At 41.7% G+C, this 17,480-nt stretch overlaps 2 protein-coding genes across 4 annotated transcripts; both read left to right on the plus strand.

Moving 5' to 3' along the window:
* The first annotated feature begins 776 nt into the window (after positions 1-776).
* LOC126393010 (motor neuron and pancreas homeobox protein 1-like) lies at positions 777-4,261 on the plus strand. Its single transcript, XM_050048834.1, has 3 exons — positions 777-1,406; positions 2,395-2,555; positions 2,770-4,261. Exons 1-3 carry the CDS (start codon positions 944-946, stop codon positions 3,097-3,099), a joined length of 954 nt encoding a protein of 317 aa, XP_049904791.1. The 5' UTR covers positions 777-943; the 3' UTR covers positions 3,100-4,261.
* Positions 4,262-4,368: 107 nt separating this feature from the next.
* Positions 4,369-17,444, plus strand: cfap65 (cilia and flagella associated protein 65). Of its 3 annotated transcripts, none has more exons than XM_050049527.1 (35): positions 4,369-4,488; positions 4,787-4,869; positions 5,258-5,445; positions 5,561-5,663; positions 6,087-6,253; positions 6,530-6,741; positions 7,179-7,315; positions 7,402-7,627; positions 7,769-8,037; positions 8,140-8,334; positions 8,467-8,702; positions 8,848-9,004; positions 9,152-9,280; positions 9,546-9,797; positions 9,904-10,043; positions 10,163-10,247; positions 10,374-10,520; positions 10,692-10,857; positions 11,287-11,415; positions 11,522-11,735; positions 11,912-12,040; positions 12,332-12,422; positions 12,561-12,646; positions 12,734-12,800; positions 13,065-13,175; positions 13,535-13,726; positions 14,003-14,158; positions 14,324-14,467; positions 14,655-14,771; positions 14,961-15,095; positions 15,179-15,229; positions 15,358-15,563; positions 15,781-15,912; positions 16,125-16,508; positions 16,635-17,444. In XM_050049527.1, the coding sequence occupies exons 2-35, from the start codon at positions 4,789-4,791 to the stop codon at positions 16,768-16,770; spliced, it is 5,370 nt and encodes a 1,789-aa protein (XP_049905484.1). In that variant the 5' UTR covers positions 4,369-4,488; positions 4,787-4,788; the 3' UTR covers positions 16,771-17,444. The 3 variants fall into 3 exon arrangements, with proteins under 3 accessions (XP_049905484.1, XP_049905485.1, XP_049905486.1); XM_050049528.1 differs by having other exon boundaries at positions 8,470-8,702; XM_050049529.1 differs by lacking the exon at positions 4,787-4,869 and having other exon boundaries at positions 4,389-4,488.
* Positions 17,445-17,480: the final 36 nt, after the last annotated feature.

The following is a 17,480-nucleotide window of genomic DNA, read 5'->3' on the forward strand; positions in this document are numbered from 1 at the left end:
TTACTCTTATGTCATTGTGAATGCTTAAGGACTAATGACATGTAAGGACATATAAAATCCAACATATGCAGTTGGTACAGGAGTGCACCAATATGATTAACCCAGCCCCTGTGCTGCTGGCAGTGGTGGAAAGCAACTAAGTACATTTACTCAGGTACTGTACTTAAGTACAGCTTTGAGGTCCTTGTACTTTACTTGAGTATTTCCATTGTCTGCCACTTTATACCTCTACTCCACTACATTTCAGAGGCAAATATTGTACTTTTTACTTATGTAACACCTTTAATCACGAGTTACATTGTAGATTCAGATTAATAATACAAAATTTAACAAAAATATATTATGATTTTTTACTTTGCAATAGATAAAGATAAGACTTGACTGCTCCCCAGCAGTTAACATAATAAAAATAAACCCTACATTAACCAGCCACAACATGAAATGAAGAGCACATTCATGTTTCAAAAAATATAATGCAATAACCAGCCTTTATCACTCTGAATAGGGCCATTCTGAAAAATAAGTACTTTTATTTATTTATTCATTTATTATTTATTTATTTATTTATTACCATAAGTATATTTAGATGCTTTTGTAATTTTACATGAGTAAAATTTTAATGCATGTCTTAGTTGTAACGGATTATTTCTACAGTGTGGTATTGTTACTTTTCCTAATGAGTTTTCCTTCCACCAGCAGCTGCAGGGCTCTGGCCAATCACAATGGAGCAGACTTTATAGCTCTATTGGGTGCGAGTAATTTTTCAGCTCACTGTTGGAGTGAGTGGAGTGGTTTTTACGCACGGGGCTGAAGTGGAGTGGGTCAGAACGAGGACATTTCTTCGGGTAAGAGGAGTGACTAGGCTATAGCCGTTTCTGATAACTTTCACATAGTGTGCTCAGAACTTAGAGACACTTCATTTCAAAGTTCATCATTGGACAGAATGACCACCACTTTGGAGAAATCTAAAAACTTTCGTATTGATGCGCTACTGGCGCACGACGCGGAGCAGAGAGTGGACAGCGACGGTGCGTCCCCGGGGTTATATTACAGCAGAAGCCCCGGCGGCAGTCCGGTGTCAAACCGCGGATCAGAGACGCCTTCCCCTCATCCAAACACAACAAACTCCTCTCCAGCCCAGCCGAGAGTCCTAGCCTCCAAATCCCAGCTCTTCAGCTTGTCCCAGTCAGGATTTACTGCTCTCCACCAAGGGGGTCTCCTCGGAATGCACCCGTGCTCCATGTACCCTCTGGCGGGCCTCGGAGGCCAGCATCCCGCCTTCATATACCCCGGTTTCACGCAGCTGGTCCATCCGTACCCGGAGCAGCTGAAGGGGGCCGCGACGCTCCCGCTGGAACCTTGGATCAGAGCCGGGATGATGATACCCAGATTCGGAGAATATGGAGGTGAGCGGATCTCCCTGTCTCCTGTAGTTATAAACTTTATCATCATTCCTATAACTTTAGATGGTGAGAGAACCAAAACAATTTAAAATAGCATTATTATACTTCACATGTAAATGAATTACCTCATGTAATAATATATAAAAGATTACTATCCTTATTTAAGTGTAAATAACATCTTTTATATGGCATATTTCATGTTATCATAATTCATTATTTAATCTAATGTATAAAAAGTATATTTATAGGCTAATTTACTTACAATTTTTAATGCAGGATATAGGAACTATACTCCAGCTTATACAAAATTAAATTCAAATCGATCATTCATATGCCTCCCATTGAAAATTAAATGTTATTAAACATACACTAGTGTTGTGTGTTTTTGTAATGGGGAGGTCAACAGCCAATTTATTAATGTTTTTAGAGCCTCTTTACACCTGTGTGTTGGTTTTGAAAGGACCGTGACACTGAGATGCTATCTCTTAAAAACAATGTATCTCATAAAAACATGTGCTCCATTTATGGTAAAGGTAACACCTGAAATAGGCCTACTTAATCAATTGATAACATTTACGGTGTATTCATTAAGGTAATGGTCTCCTGTGATGGTTTATTACCCCTCCAAAGCAATATCCTCTCACCACGACCTCACATCATCATGGCAATAAATGTTAATGGACAGAGAAAAGATATAAAACAGACAGGCAGGTAGGCCTATGATCTAAACAGTGTAAGGGAAACAAAATTGAAAGGTGTTGTGCAGATTTGTTTGAAGATACTGTATACCACAAAAATATCTGTCAAATGATTCTTTCTTTGTTTTTCTTTCACTTAAATGCATCTATAGGCCTCCTTTGATCATAGGCCCACTGTTTATAATAAGTGAGCTCTTATAGGAAAAGATGAAAATGATAAAGTGTTAATAATACACAGAATAACCCCCCTCTCTGCTATTGTTTCGCTGCCTCTCTGTCTTTTCCCCTCTCAGTCCCGGCCCAAGCAGGTTTGTTGGGGAAGTGTCGGAGGCCCAGGACAGCTTTCACCAGCCAGCAGCTGCTGGAATTAGAAAACCAGTTCAAACTCAACAAGTACCTGTCCAGGCCTAAACGCTTTGAGGTGGCCACTTCACTCATGCTGACTGAGACTCAGGTGAGAGAATCAGAGCCTGTAGAATGTATTGGACTGAATTGTTGAATAGTGTTTCAGTGTATGATCCCCATCCTTCCCATTCTCTGTCAAGCTATAAAGCTTGCCACCATCCTTATTTATGACATGGTAATGCTCTCCTGCTTTTTAAATATTGCTTCCCCCAGCTACAAATCACTTAAGAGTAGGAGAACTGATTCCTGTTGTTTTTCACCAGGTTAAAATCTGGTTCCAGAACAGACGTATGAAGTGGAAGAGAAGTCGTAAAGCCAAGGAACAAGCAACACCACTGACTAACACAGAAAGAGCAGGAATGGATATTAATGGTGTCAAGCCTCAGAGTGATTCACACAGCTCGAGCCTGGAGGATGAAGAAGAAGAGATAGAGGGGGATGATGAGGACGATAAAGAGGAGCTAGAGATGCTGAGGGTAGGTTCTTTAGGCTCTGTAGGCTTCGTGAGGCATGCCGGAGGAGAAACAGGGAACTACAGCTCTTACTCAGAGGAGGAAGGAGGTCCGAGAACAAGAAGTGGGGTTTTCCCATAGTTAAAAAGTTCAGCATGCTTTTATTGTACGTCTTTTTTATGTTTATTACTCTTGAGAACACATTACACAGTGCAATAAGGTGCACTAACACGGTGGCATGAAGAGGATCATTCATTTTCACAGCCCAACCTGTGCCTTGAGCTCGTAAATTAACAAAAGGGTATGTCGACATCTGCATGTTGGGCTGCATATGAAATCACATCACACCAGAATAATGCCATCTTTATGTACCAGGACATTTGATGGTTTAATGGTCATTAATCCATCTGAGTATGACTTCAGAATCAACAAATAATTTTGACTTATTATGGGCATTTTTGTGCATGATTTACTTGTGATTTAAACCGTACAAACACACTGAGAGCCTATGTTGTCTGCAATGAACCTGTGTATCTATGAATGTACATAAACTGAATGGGGAGTTATAGCACTTTCATGGAAGGGACAAAGAGACAGAATAATTAACTCTGAGAGTCATGTTGTCAAGAATATCAATGTTACATTGTCATCAGTGCATCACAGTCTGTTACAAATGCTTGACAAATATTCCACCAATATTTGAAATGGATTCATAGTCACCAGGCTGAGGTTTAAGGGCATTAGGTGTGGCAAGGAAAATGCTATTATGACTAATGTACTTTTTTTGACTATATGGTTATGAATTTTTGTTGTACAATATTCAGCTATTTGTTTTGTATTATCTTCTTGAAACTGCATGTTATATTTAATTAAAGCCACACACGCAAAGAGGTGTCTGCATGCACTGTAAGGTAATTTGAATGTACTGTTAATATGGCATTTTTCCCTGTATTTTGTAAACTGCTCTGATAATAAGCATGTTATGTTGTCAGCATAATTTAATATCATAGAATTTAATATATTTTACTTTTAAAGCAGTGTTGTTGTTTTTTGGAGAGGATTAGTTTGAAAAATAAAACTGAATTCATGTGTGTTGAGTCCAATAACTTCAGACTAAGAGTGAATGACAGTGAATGCGATTTGCAGTTAAAGGGATAGTTCAGCTATTTTGTAACATGAGGTGGCATGAGTCACTTTCTGCTCGTGTCATCAATTCATAGTCACATTTGTATTAAATATGGCACTTCTTAATAACTCTGAGTCACAATATCGTTTGTCATGAATAAAACACTCTCCATTTGTCATGAATAAAACACTTTCCAGTTTAATAAATACTACCCCTTCGCGAATTGCAAAGGTCTCTCCTCGGCTGCCGTAATTACTATAGTGACACAGACGCTTGCTTGTTGCCGTGGTAACGCCGTTGCCAGCAAACTTCTGTGTAGTGACTGATGTTCGCGGTGTTTTCACAACTAAAATTGACTGAATAGAAGCAGTTTGCAGCATTTATTGTTTCACGTTTGAATGAAGGTAAGGTTTGTCTTTCGGACCAGCCATGTTTAATTTAGCAAGAATTTTATTCTATTTAGCTGTTAGCTTTGTACTCCTTGTGTTAGCAAATAGCTAACTATGGTCTTATTTTACGTTAACTCCAAAACACTCTCAACGTTAGCTTTGTTTAGGTCAGATACGTCTTAGAGTGAGACTGTAATAAATGTATCACCTGTGCTAAGTTGCAACATCTCAAAACCAGAGTAAACATAAGGCAGCCACGAGACACTTTTCTTTATTTTATTGTTTTAATATAAAATACGTCTGCCTTTTCCAGCCATGTTAGCTGAGGCTCGGGGTCCTGACCCCTTGGCTTCAGGAGCATCATGGAAGTCCCTCACCACTGGGAAGGATATGAAAGTAACTAAAGTTTGAATTGAAACCGCTTTCCCTTTTTAACAGACACTGAGTTTCACTGAACCTGTGTGTCCAATCTGATCAGTATACACCCCTCTCCAAATAGGCAGAATTATCCATGAGCAACAGCAGTCTATCCCTAAATCTGTGTTATATTTTAAAGCTGTCCTTGTCCATTTTCTTTGCCTATTTACCTATGGAAAAAAACAACTAGGTGGACTGCTAAGTTAATGTAATGTTAACACAAAACTTCTAAATCTGAATTACACTACTCAGTGCTTGTAGAGATTGTGGGCTTTTCTGGTTTTCTGACCTCCTTCAGTTTCTTGAAAGGTAATTTATCTTTGTCTGTTTCCAAAACTTGCATCCTCCGCCTGGCCTCGACTGGCAGGACCCAGGGATTCACCAGAGGCAGCAGGATGGAAAGTACCAGCGACAAGCATCCAGCCAAAGAAGCTGCTTCTTAGGGTTGGAATTGAAGCCAGAGCTGGTCTGGGAGGACTGGGACCTGCAAAGAGAGTTCACTAAGACAGTAGTGTTAAAAAATATTCACAACAAGCTGCAAAAGCTACACGTCAGGTCTTATAAACGCACTTAGAAGCTCAAGTATTTTTACCAGTTACTGTTTATTGTTTACTTCCAACCAAAGCAATATAAAATTGATAATCACATCCTATTGTTTATCCCTTAACAGGCCTCCAGTGTCTAAGTTTTTCAGCACCTTGGTTCCCCAGGTGATTGTCATCAGCCCTGGGACTTCTTACTCCTTTCCAGTCAGCTTTAGACCACTCCAGAGGGTAACACATCAGAACTTATACAAAATTGCATCTATCAATAGATTTCATAAGTACTTTGAAAGAATTTTTGCTTTAGGGGTTTCAAATATGGGCTTATTTACATTTAAGACAAATAAATGTGCAATCTCACCATTATAAATGGACAGATAGGTTTAAATAATAATTTTAGAGTGGTGAGAGATAAAAACGAACTGAGAAAATTAGAGATCATTATTATTCATTTATGAGTAATAGGCTAGTCTTTGTTGAGCAGAAAAAAGTTGTGTGAACAAAATTACTTACGGCACCACACGAAGCATATATGGTTTTAAGAAGATGCAAAACAGTTATTCAGATAACAGTTAAAGAGATGTAACATGATCAACATTTCCTGTTTCATATTTTCTGTCTGTGTCTGGGTGTCTGCCTGACTGCTTGGATCAGTGTGAGTATGAAGACAGTATTGAGTTTCAAGGTAAAGATGGCAGCTTCCAAGTTCACCTCCGTGCTACCATTCCCTGCCATGCTCTGGAGGTGCCTGACTCTGTGCTGCTGCCACTCTGTGCTGTGGAGAACTCCTCCCATACTACTTTTCTGCTCAAAAATGTCAGGTACATATGAGTGTGTTTTCGACTAATGCAGTATTGCTGGAGGGATGAATAATCAGGGAAGGCAGGAATCAGGGAAGGAAGCAGAATGCTTTGTATGAATGTATTTTTAGTGTGTTTACATTCTTAGTTGTGTATTTGTGCTTTGCAGCCAGGAAATGGACAAATTATGTCAGACTCTTTACTCTTTCCTCCTTCACTCCACTTCACACTTGTTAATCAGTCCCTCTTATCTTTTTTGTGTCTTCCCTATTTTTCTGCCTGCGCTTCCTCCCACAGTAAACTCCAGACATGCTTCCAGTGGAAGTGCACAGCACCATTCCAGCTAAGCCCTGAGCAAGGCCTGTTGAAGCCTGGCCAGGAGTGTCACATAACTGTAGTCTTCCGACCACAAAAGGCGCTGGTGTACCAGCAACAGGTCAACTGCAGGTTCGGGGAAGAAGGGGACGAGGCACAGAGCTGCTGCTGCAGTGTGCTGCTGCAGGGACTAGGTATTGTAACTAGCAGCTAAGCCAGGACAAGATGAGGTTAATTATTTTACAGATTTTGGATCCAGTACATGTCAGATGGATTTAAGGTTACCAATTAAACTTACCAGCTTTGAAAACATAGGCAGACACATAAATCAGTGCTATGAACTGTATGATCAACGCCTAAACAAATATTATTTGGGACACATTTTGTGGTCACATTTCCCAGCAGAACTCCACTCTTTGGTTAACTATGCAAATTTGAATAAGAGATGTGCGTCCATATTTGTTTTGATTTTAATTGCAATTTATATTCTTGATGTGCTGATAATATGCCTCTGTCATTATGGATTGAACCATATGACAACTGGCTATTAAGTTATTCTCAGAATACTTTGTGAAAATAGATGAAGAACCAACACTCTCTTCTCTTAACTTGCCTGTCCTTTTCTTTTTAGCTAAGTACCCCTGTCTTCAGCTGAGAAATCCAGATACCATGGATGAAAGAGAAAAGCGCTGTCCAGTGCTACACTTCGACTCTGTGGCAGTCAGCCAAAGTTTGCAGAAACACTTTGACATCTTCAACCCCTCCCCTGTGAGCAGTGCACAAAGATACACAAACGCAAATGTGCACTCTCAATGATCTTCTCTCTCACCGCTCTTCATACTCCTCTGTTATAGGTAACTGCAACTTTCTCTCTTTCGCGACTGTCCAGTGTGGTGCCTTTGTTGGGGTCAGAGTTCAGCTGTGATGTGACTAGGGGCGAAGTGGTGCCCGGTGGTTCCCTTCGGGCTACAGTCACCTATAGTCCTGCTGTGGTGGATAGTGTCTCTGTTGAGTACTTATCTCTAAAATGTAGAGGGGCACTCAATGAGACTCTGCTCAAACTCAGTGGAAACTGTGTAGGTGGGTAACATACAGAAAGGCATACACATACACCATCTAAAAAACATTGTTTTACAATCTTAGAAAGACAGACAAGTGCATACCCCACTAGTATATTCCTTAACTTTTTTAAGCAATTAAAGTATTTCTTTTTGTTACTAGGTCCCAAAGTTTCCTTGTCCTCCTCTGTGATCGACTTTGGCTGTGTAGAGGAGGGAGGAAGAGTCGTACAGACAGTGAAACTGGTTAATTCCTCGCCTGTTGAGGCTATCTACCAATGGGATCTTGACTGTGGTGGGCACAGTGTGTTCTCCATCCAGCCAGCAAGTGGCACTGTATGCCCAAATAGCGATACCACACTGAAGGCAGTCTTTAGGCCCACACAACCTATTGCGCATCACAGAAGAGTGGCATGTTTCATACTACACAAGGTACGAGCCAGTATCAAGATGGATACACACTCTGAGCACACACACAAACATCATCAAGACTTCATTCTGCTTACGTATCAGCACACCTACTCTCTCTTGCAGGACCCCTTGTTCCTTGACCTGATTGGTACCTGTCACTCGGAGATCCAGCAACCAGCCATACTGAAACCTGAGCACTTGGTTCTTTACAAGCTCTACTGGTACCACAGTCAGGACTCACCAGACACTAGCAATACCATGCAGGAAGATCATAACATACACTTTGACCAGCAGGGAGTGCTCTGCCCCCTGGAGGAGGTAAAGTGCTAAAGGGGGATGAAAGATTTGTCTCCTCATAGAAACCATTAAATAACATATGAACACCAGGTGTCACAAGTAAAGAGCACAATTTAGTGTTGTCTCTGAATCTTTCTCTGTGTCATTTTTTAGCAGCCACATCAGAGACCAGACAGTGCTTGTGTTGTATCCAGAGATCCCCTGGGGGAATATTACCAATCCTGCTTGGGGGTCATGGATCCGCTCTCTTCCAGTTCTTTGTCATCCCCACATGTATCTGTGGTGCCCAGTGAGCTACTGTTCAATCACAAAACATCCTCCTATTTGTCTACCACATCCGTTTCCTCTCAACCTGTTTCCATCACTAACCACACCAGGGGAAAACTCAGGTACTCCTGCTTGCCCTGGATTATGGCTTCTCACCAGGGCACTACCCACACACATATATATTTTTTTAAACAAAACTTGAATTGCATATTTGTTTTTAGTTTTTCATGCTCAATCTGGTTTCTGTTGCATGTGATTCCACTCAAGCCTGGTGTGGACTGCTGCCCAAGACTCTCCATTCTCTGTCTCTCCCTCATCATGTGACCTAGCTCCACTGAAGTCCACCTCATTCAGAGTGACCTATGACCCCAAGCAGCTCAATACTCTGCATGGAGCGCAACTTGAGTGCTTTGCATACTACAAGGTAATATTGTTTCATAATCTACAGGAAAATTTTGTCACATTAAGTGATTGTGCCCACTCAAATTTCCGTGGAGGCATACTCTCATGTTTCTGGCTCTGTCTCTCATGCCGCTGCCACTCTTTTCTCTTACATCCTTGGCTGCTGCAGGACAATTGTCACAGAGAGGAGCGACTGCTGTGTCCACCCTGGTGTGTGACTGTCAGAGTCATCGGCCACTCCTTTCAGCCAGGCAAAGAGCATTTCATCCCATGCTGCTCCCTGAAGCCCCCTCGAGTGGTGAGACACAAGCAGGAGAGAGAGTTTTCTCTCTGTCTGTATTCATCCTCCTCCTCTAGTCTTTCCTGTATTTATAGTTCTTCCATTCTCTCAATAAACAGCAAAAAATTAAGGTGCCATTTAAGTTGAATCATCATTTACCCTTAGAGAAATGATGAAGGCTTTGTCAAGCTAAAACTTTCCTTTGAAACAATTATAAGATGTTGTATCACTGCTATACACTAAGAGATGATACTATGGTAATTGATCTTTTTTTTCTTTTAAGGTGTTTCCAGCCCTTAGTGTGCTTTCTCGTCGGACAGTTCTCCTCCACAATCACGGGGACCTGCCTCTCACTTTCTGTCTGGACCACAGCTCAAACCCTGCCTTGGCAGAATCCTTGTCTGTAGTGCCAAGCTGCGGTTTGATCCAGCCGGGGAATCACCAAATCCTCACCCTCAGAACAACTCCCACAGAAGACAGTCCCAAACAAGGGTTCACTTTACACCTTCAGCTCAACGCAGCTAAACACACAAAGGTACTATATACACTACACAGAACAGAGAGGACAAAAGCAGGGATCCCCCTCCCTACACTTTGTTTGCAGGTTATTTTATCTGTGCATCTGTCTCTGTGTCCTTTAGGAACTGACAGTTGTCAGTGTGGTGGAAAAGCTGTGTGTGTCTCTGGAAGGAGATGGCAGTTTATATTTCCAGCCAACAGCGGTGGGTTCACTTACGCAGCGCTCTCACCACATCAGGAACCTCAGCTGTCTACCTCTGCGGTTGGTTGGCATAATGGTTGTTGTGACATTTTTCAGTGTATTGTTTGTAGTCAGGAGTTATCCCATCATCATTAATCTTGTCTACAGCTGGCTTTCTGTAATTGTCCTTTTTTTGATAGATTCCAATGGAGCATTCCAGAGCCAGACCAGGAGCTTATCTCTGTTGAACCAGATGCTGGTGAACTACATCCCAATGAGAGCTCAGTGAGAGACTGAATGAATCATACATACATTTATGCAAGCAGAGACTGTGCATCTGATCAAAACAACATTAGCAACCAAGTTCATTTACATTTTCTTTAAACTGTTTTCAACTTATTGATGTTACAGGTCCAGATATGGTCCTTTGGCCCACTGGCAGAAAAAATATACACACTTAAACCCACTCTCACCTTCTGGCCGGTCCAGACTCCAGGATGTAACAAGTCACAGCTTACCCTTAAAGTGGTGGGGATGGGTTCTAAAGGCTTTATAGAGGTGGGAATGTCATGGTGTTTGTTTGATTTTTATGTGTGTGTATGTTCATGTGGACATGCACTGGAACTGTATGTGAATTTTCAACAAATTTTAATGGCTGTTGCATTCACATTCTGGAGTGTGAATTACTCTGAAACCTAAGCAGTGCGTGCATTTTTGTTTCCTCCCCAGGCAGAGACAGCAGTTCTGGATGTTGGGGAGACTCTGGTTGGAAGCTGTCAGTCGATTCAAATTCCTCTTGTAAACAACAGCCCCTGTTCTGTTTCCTTTGGTATCTCTGTACGGCAGATACTTCTGGATAAGGAGCTTACTTACGACCCCGAGACTGAGCCAAATGGTACTCTCCTTTTGTAAAGTTCATGCTGTCTTTTACGTACTGTGTTTACATGATAGTATTTAATTCAAACATGTGCACCTGTCAGTAAGTCATTGCTGCACAATCTGTTTGTCTTCCCAGCCCATCACACCATAGCATTACTGAGACCAATCAACCATTTAATGTGCTGTAAATAAAATATTTCCCGTCTTTTAGGGTAACCATTCAACCAAACCAATGGTTCCATATTGGTTTGTATGAAAAGTAACTTAAACAATGCCAATGCTAAGTCAGCACCAGTGCTGTGACCTCACCTGTCTGACTTAACTTAAACTATGACCATATGATGACAGACACTAAAGTGGAGACAAAATCCACTACTGATTATAATAGATATAGATATAGCTGAACCAGTGTTGTAGACTACTTGTGTCCTGTTTCACTCTCTAGCCCTACAGCTGGACTGTAAGAGGGGAACCATTGCCTCACACTCCACAATGTTGCTCCGAGCCACTGTCAGACCACACAGACGAGCTCAGTACCTGTGGACCATCAGCTATCAGATGCTGAATACCAGCGGTAGATAGAAACACAGACACTACAAAACTAAATATATATTCTGCCATTTTTCTGTATCCTTAACACCTACTGACCTCTCCCTTCCTATATCTGTCTCTCTTCCCAGGGTTTGTATCCTCTCCTCCCCAGGCAGTGTGTGAAGTGCGAGCTCAGGGCGTGTTTCCCACCCTCCAGGTTATCGATGTGTGCAGTGGTGGCAATGTGGGCAGACTCAGCAAAGTGCACCTGTGGAAACTCTTCTCACTGGACAGCCTCAATGAGCACATGCTGTCCAGCCCCTCCCCTGTAGAACTCACCTACAGAACGCCTACCAGGCACAGGTTAGTGGCAGAATATGTTAATGCTCGATTAAACATTAACTCTGAAAACACAATTAAAGATCACAACAGATATTTTTTTGTGAATAATACTTACATAATACTGTTTTAAGAGATATCCTGCATCTACATTGTCAAGATGTGGAGTGTGCATGACTGTCTTTTTTTCCTCCCGCTAGTGTGAGCAGTTGTCCTTCCGTTTTCACCAAAGCCATGTTGGACTTCAACTTCAGTGCTGCTCCCCTGAATTCAGAGCCCTCAACTTTTGTGTTTATGTTTCACAACCCTGGATCCATCCCTGTAGACTGGTGAGTAACAACCAGACTGCTGGAAATACAGAAAATCCAAGTCAAAGATAACTGCATTTGCATTCTATTTATATTTGTCATAAATTGCTCAATTTATGTATACAGCACAGTACAGTATACCAGACCAGACTGTCGTATACAGCTAATCATTTTACCATTTTACCAACTGACTCCATTTGACTGTGGACTGTGGAGTAGAGCTTGATAGGGTCAATTTGAATAGACCTTTTCCTACCACTCTTTGAAATCTTTGATTAACTGACTTTTGGCCTCTCTTCTTTTTTAATATAGGGCATTCTTGTTTCCAGAGGACCAACAAATAGAGTTGGAGTACTGGGCTGAGACCGGAGAGTTTAGCAGCACCGAACTGCACCAGATGAAGGTTTGACATGTCCCCTCTTTATCCAAAAACATGACGAAATTTTAAATATAACTATGGGATTGAAATGCACCAAGATTGTAACATTTCACATAATTTTGAAAATTTAGAGATGCAAACATTTCTCGATCACATCAACAGGTTCAAGACAACCATCTGTTCAGCATTACTCCCCGTTCTGGAACTTTGCTCCCTGGCCAGCAGAGGGCAGTATGCTTCACCTACAGGTCAGAGATGGTTGAAATGAGACATCACAGAAATCAGATGGCACTAATAACATGATCCTACAATAATCTAAATGTCGTCTATCTCAGCCATGACTTCGCTGGAACAGATCGGCTTCCTGTTGTGTTCAAACTTTCTTACGGCAGAGAGATCTGGGTGAGGCAAAAATCTATATAAACTTGCATGAGGCTCAAATTCATTCAAGTCTAACAACACACAAAATTCACTCAACTATACTTGTAGAATTAAATTTAAAATTCCACAGTTTTATATCAGTAGTACTGTTCCTATATTTTCCTTTTTTTCTGGAAAGCTGGAGAAATCCACTTACCTAACATGTATCACCAAGTATGGTGAACTTTATATTTGTTGGATATTTTATTTGAACTCCACGTTCATGTCTTATGGTTCTGTGTGCAGCTGAACTTTCAGGGGGTAACGGTGGAGAGAGACAGGCCGTATCTCCACTTTGCCTCCAAGCGACATGTCTTCACTTCGGTTACCATTGGGGACTATACTCCTCCAAGGCAGGTGTGTAATTCCTGTCACATAAAGCCTTTTAGGAGCGGCACATTCACAGTGAGCAGTGAGCTGAAATGTATTGCACTCTGATTGATAGTATAATATTTCGTATATGAAACCATATTAAGTGAAACAGCTATCATTAATTTTCCTTGTGATTTCACTTTCAGCAGTGGAATCAAAATGAAAAATCTTTTGTTTGATTTGTTCATACAAAGACAAAGCGATGAATTCAGCTTCTGTAATAACTGTGTTTGGAAATCCATCGTGCAGTGTTGGACTGCATTGTTACATTACAACCTGAGATTCCCTAAAAGGATAGAAAACCTGTGTGACTTTGCACCTGTATATATCTGTTTGTCCTGCAGATGTATGAGTTGCACAATGGTGGTACAGTGCCAGTCCATTATGAAGTGGACACAGCTGTGTTGTCAGAGCTACAGGCGCACAACTTTAACCATCCAGTGCTGTGCTGCCTCAATCCAGAGGGAGAGGTCCTACCTGGGATGACGGCCATGTTGGAATGGATCTTCTCTCCATTGGAAGCTAAGAAGTACCAAGTAATGATCGAGCCATTCTCCCCTGCCTTCTCACTACTGTCCCCTTAAACCTTTTATGCAACTGGTTTGGGCAGCTTATATTGTAGGCAGCCTGTTTCCTCTTCACTGTCACCAGCAGAAGTTGGTATACTTAGATGGATATACAAAGAAACAATTTAATTACTTTTTATTCATCCATTTATTCAGAATAATGACACACACCAAAGCACTACTGCTGTTAGGTAAGTACCTAAATGTACAACCTGTGATTTTGAGTCTGTTTTTGTGCATCATCAGATGGAGATTCCTATCCATGTCCAAGATGGGGACTCCACGCTGGTGAGGTTTGAGGGATGTGGGTTTAATTCTCCTACACGGGGCTCCAAAAACCCATTTACATGTAATACTGAGGCAACTGCACCCTTTGTCCAGAGGCTGCTGTTTCCAGGACAGGTAAGAGGTTTTCAAAATCTTTTCAATTCCTAATTTAACTTAAATTCATTCTGCAGAATGCCAGCAGCCTACTCTTTTTAAGTCCTCTTGTTTTTGTGTCAGTGACCATCTGAGGCTGTATGCATGCATCTCAATGTGTGTGTGTGTGTGTGTGTGTGTGTGTAGGTAGTATCCCTGTCTGAGGACAGTGTCTCTCTTGGCGACATCCCTGTGTGCTCACAATCTTCACGAATCCTCTTCCTGACCAATGTGTCCCACACAGACACTATCCACTATACATGGGACCTGCTGCAGCAGAGCAATCAGCAGGTACAGAAAGGTGCTCATGTAGCCTGTGAATAATGTTGCATGACAGTAAGTAGATTTCAGCATTTTGAGGAAGACACACACAGATCTACCCTTTTTGCATCGGCATGTCTTTTATAGACAACACAAAGATATGCAGGTTGTATATCAGTGATTCTCCCATATCTGTCTGTGTGTTTTGTGTTGTCAGGTGGTGCAGATCCAACCAGAGCGAGGTCATCTGTGTCCAGGGGAGAGTGCCCTTTGTGTCCTTACCTTCACCTCTACTGACTACCCCACTGTTTATCAGCTAGATGTTGTCTGTCAGGTACTGCAGCAGCGCTGGTGTAGATTTAAAGCTGCATTAAGTGGCATAAGGGTTCTGCTTGTTTTTTTGAGCCTGGCGAATTAATGTCCAATATTCAATGACACTGACGTCCTGGTTTGGCGGATGTTTAAAGTTAAACTTTTCTGCAAATTATGGATGATGCAAGATGTTATCTCCTCTTCTCCCTAGGTTATCCAGGAAGCTGCACTAGCTCTGTATCATGATGCATTGCAGCGTTGGGAGGAAGAGAAACAGAGACAGCGAGATGAATTCACAATCACGGACAAAAATCTTACAGAAAGCCCAGGAGTTCTGATAGATAAGGTCCTTCCTCACATTCAGAGTCGTATTTTTGACAGTGATATGACAGTTTTCGTTCCCTTTATTTACCCTTTGTTTTGTTACAGGAACCTGTAGCAGCTCCAGTAAGAAAAGGGCCTCCATTCAGGAAATACAAGGTGTAAATACTATAGTAATCAAATTCATTTATAGACATGCAGTAAAAAAAAAGTGAACATTTGAGACATTTATCAAGCATGTCTTCATTGTGACTGCATCTTTATGACTCAATTTCTGTCCCCTCCAGACTCTTCCTCCTATCAGTGGTAGTTGTGAGACAGTGGGCATGATATGTACCAAGCTAACAAAAGCTGAGCGGCGGGCACAGCGGGAAACAGCAAAAACATGGAGGCATCCTGAGCCCCCTCAGCCTGCTCTGCTGCATCTGGGAGTTACAGCACACTCCCACAGGCTTCTAGAGTACCTTACACACTTCCCTGATCAACACTATCGGTAAAGCATTCCTACTCAGATCACACTTCACAGCAACTATGATGGACTGAACTTTGATGCACATTTTTTATAAAGAGTGTCCTTTATGCTAATGTTCATACAAGACCTTATTCAGGATTTAGTAAATGAGTTGTGACTTCTGTTAAGCATCCTGAAGAGCCTGATCTGTATTCTATTGTAGGAGTAGAAACATTTGCATCTGCGCTGTCTTCCTTAGGTGCCTCCAGTCAGGCAGGTCCCAGCAACTGGAAACCACTTCATCAAGCACATCCCTCCCTGCTGGGCTGCCTTCAACGATACAAGGCCCTGATAGAGACATCACAATGCACGTACTCACCTCTCTGCTCAGGTAACAGTTACACAGACACCTAGATACGCAGAGTAAAGACTTATATTCAATCATCTACCTAGACCCTTGCACCACCAACTGTTTGAAAGTAGATGGAATTTAGGCGTAGCTTATATGTAAATGGACCTTGTTGCAAGTGTGTGTGTGTGTGTGTGTGTGTGTGTGTATGTGTGTCTGTGTATTAATGTGTCTCTCTCCCTCTCTTCTCACAGGTCCATACTAGATGATCCAGCCTTTACCCAGTCTCTATTTACTCTTCCATTTAAGCCTATCACCTACCAGCTTCAAGAAACTAGTCCCCATCCATGCTCCTCATCTCCATTTCCTCACCCTACACCCCACCCTGAGGGTCTGTTGAGTGGGATGCTGGCTGGGCAAGCAGAACAGCACAACCCAGTGGACAGTGAGGGAATTACGAGATGTTCGAGAAAAGGGCCCCCAACACAAAACACGCCACACTCTGAACACATGCCTGCTGACATAAGTGAGGATTTTCTGCTGAACACCCTCCAGAACCTGATGATGGAAGCTGTCAGAGGAGAGCCTGTCCTCACAGCACACCCCTGCACTATTATGTTGCCACCTGTTTCCACCAGGTGAAGACAAACACACAGTGTACACAAACATTTACAGTACAATAGCTCTGGTAGTGATACCTTCCACCTCTGTTTGTTGCATTAGTCAGAAATAAGATATGGCTAACATAGTGTGTGTTCTATTAGAACCAGGAGGATGTTCAGAGCCACGGCTGAGGAGGAGGGAGAACATTCGAGAAACAGAAGGGAACCAGCAGAGACGAAAGTCTCACCATCTACTCAACGCCCCAGAGGTCCAACTCACTCTGCTGTATCCATTTAAATCCAACATATTGTCCATCAGCTTTTGTCTTTTCCTCATTCATTTTACCCTGACACATAAACTTTAGCTCTCCTGTATCCCATACAGAGCTATCCATTTTCTGTCCGTCCCAACTGCTTTTCTCATGCCTCTTTGTCCTAGTCTTTGCAGCCTCATTTGTCATAAACTCCCCCACTAACATTTGATATATGTTTCAGTTGTATGAAGATGTTACCAAATGTTTTGGGCAATAATAACAGAGATTTTGAGTTATTGGAATCCTTTGGTTTTACACTTTATCCAAAAACTTGAATGGTATGTCAGTGAGAGACATGGAAACTTCACACTGTGGCGGTGATTTAAAACGTAACACAGGTTACTTGGCCAAGATGTAGTGTGTCCTACATTTTGTTTCTTATCGCATTTGTGTGACATTTTGCAAGACTGAAAGATGACATCTGAATGCAGTATTACAACGCATGTAAAACTGACAAGATTAGAGAGACAAGAATCTTGTATGCTTGAGAATACAGAGGGTCAGCAGTATTTAAAAGCTGTCTTTGTCTGACTTCATTTACCCGTCGTATTGCACAGACACATTTACAGAACACACATTTGGATTTCACTCAGTCATTCAGTCATTTCTCATTTTGTAACCATATGCCTCAAGTCCATTTTTTTTCAATGTGTTGCTGTATGTCTGATCAGCAGCCATTAACCATATGGCAAAT

This window comes from Epinephelus moara, chromosome 7 (assembly GCF_006386435.1).
Source record: "Epinephelus moara isolate mb chromosome 7, YSFRI_EMoa_1.0, whole genome shotgun sequence".
Lineage (NCBI taxonomy): Eukaryota > Metazoa > Chordata > Actinopteri > Perciformes > Serranidae > Epinephelus > Epinephelus moara.

What these genes read in the sequence shown, in the direction of transcription:
- cfap65 (XM_050049527.1), top strand. Translation starts at nt 4,789, where the DNA reads ATGTTAGCTGAGGCTCGGGGTCCTGACCCCTTGGCTTCAGGAGCATCA. An exon ending in ACATCTTCAACCCCTCCCCT is followed by an intron (nt 7,316 to 7,401) that starts GTGAGCAGTGCA and finishes CCTCTGTTATAG; the next exon opens with GTAACTGCAACTTTCTCTCT. An exon ending in CTCCATTCAGGAAATACAAG is followed by an intron (nt 15,230 to 15,357) that starts GTGTAAATACTA and finishes TGTCCCCTCCAG; the next exon opens with ACTCTTCCTCCTATCAGTGG.
- LOC126393010 (XM_050048834.1), top strand. Translation starts at nt 944, where the DNA reads ATGACCACCACTTTGGAGAAATCTAAAAACTTTCGTATTGATGCGCTA. An exon ending in CAGATTCGGAGAATATGGAG is followed by an intron (nt 1,407 to 2,394) that starts GTGAGCGGATCT and finishes TTCCCCTCTCAG; the next exon opens with TCCCGGCCCAAGCAGGTTTG. An exon ending in TCATGCTGACTGAGACTCAG is followed by an intron (nt 2,556 to 2,769) that starts GTGAGAGAATCA and finishes GTTTTTCACCAG; the next exon opens with GTTAAAATCTGGTTCCAGAA.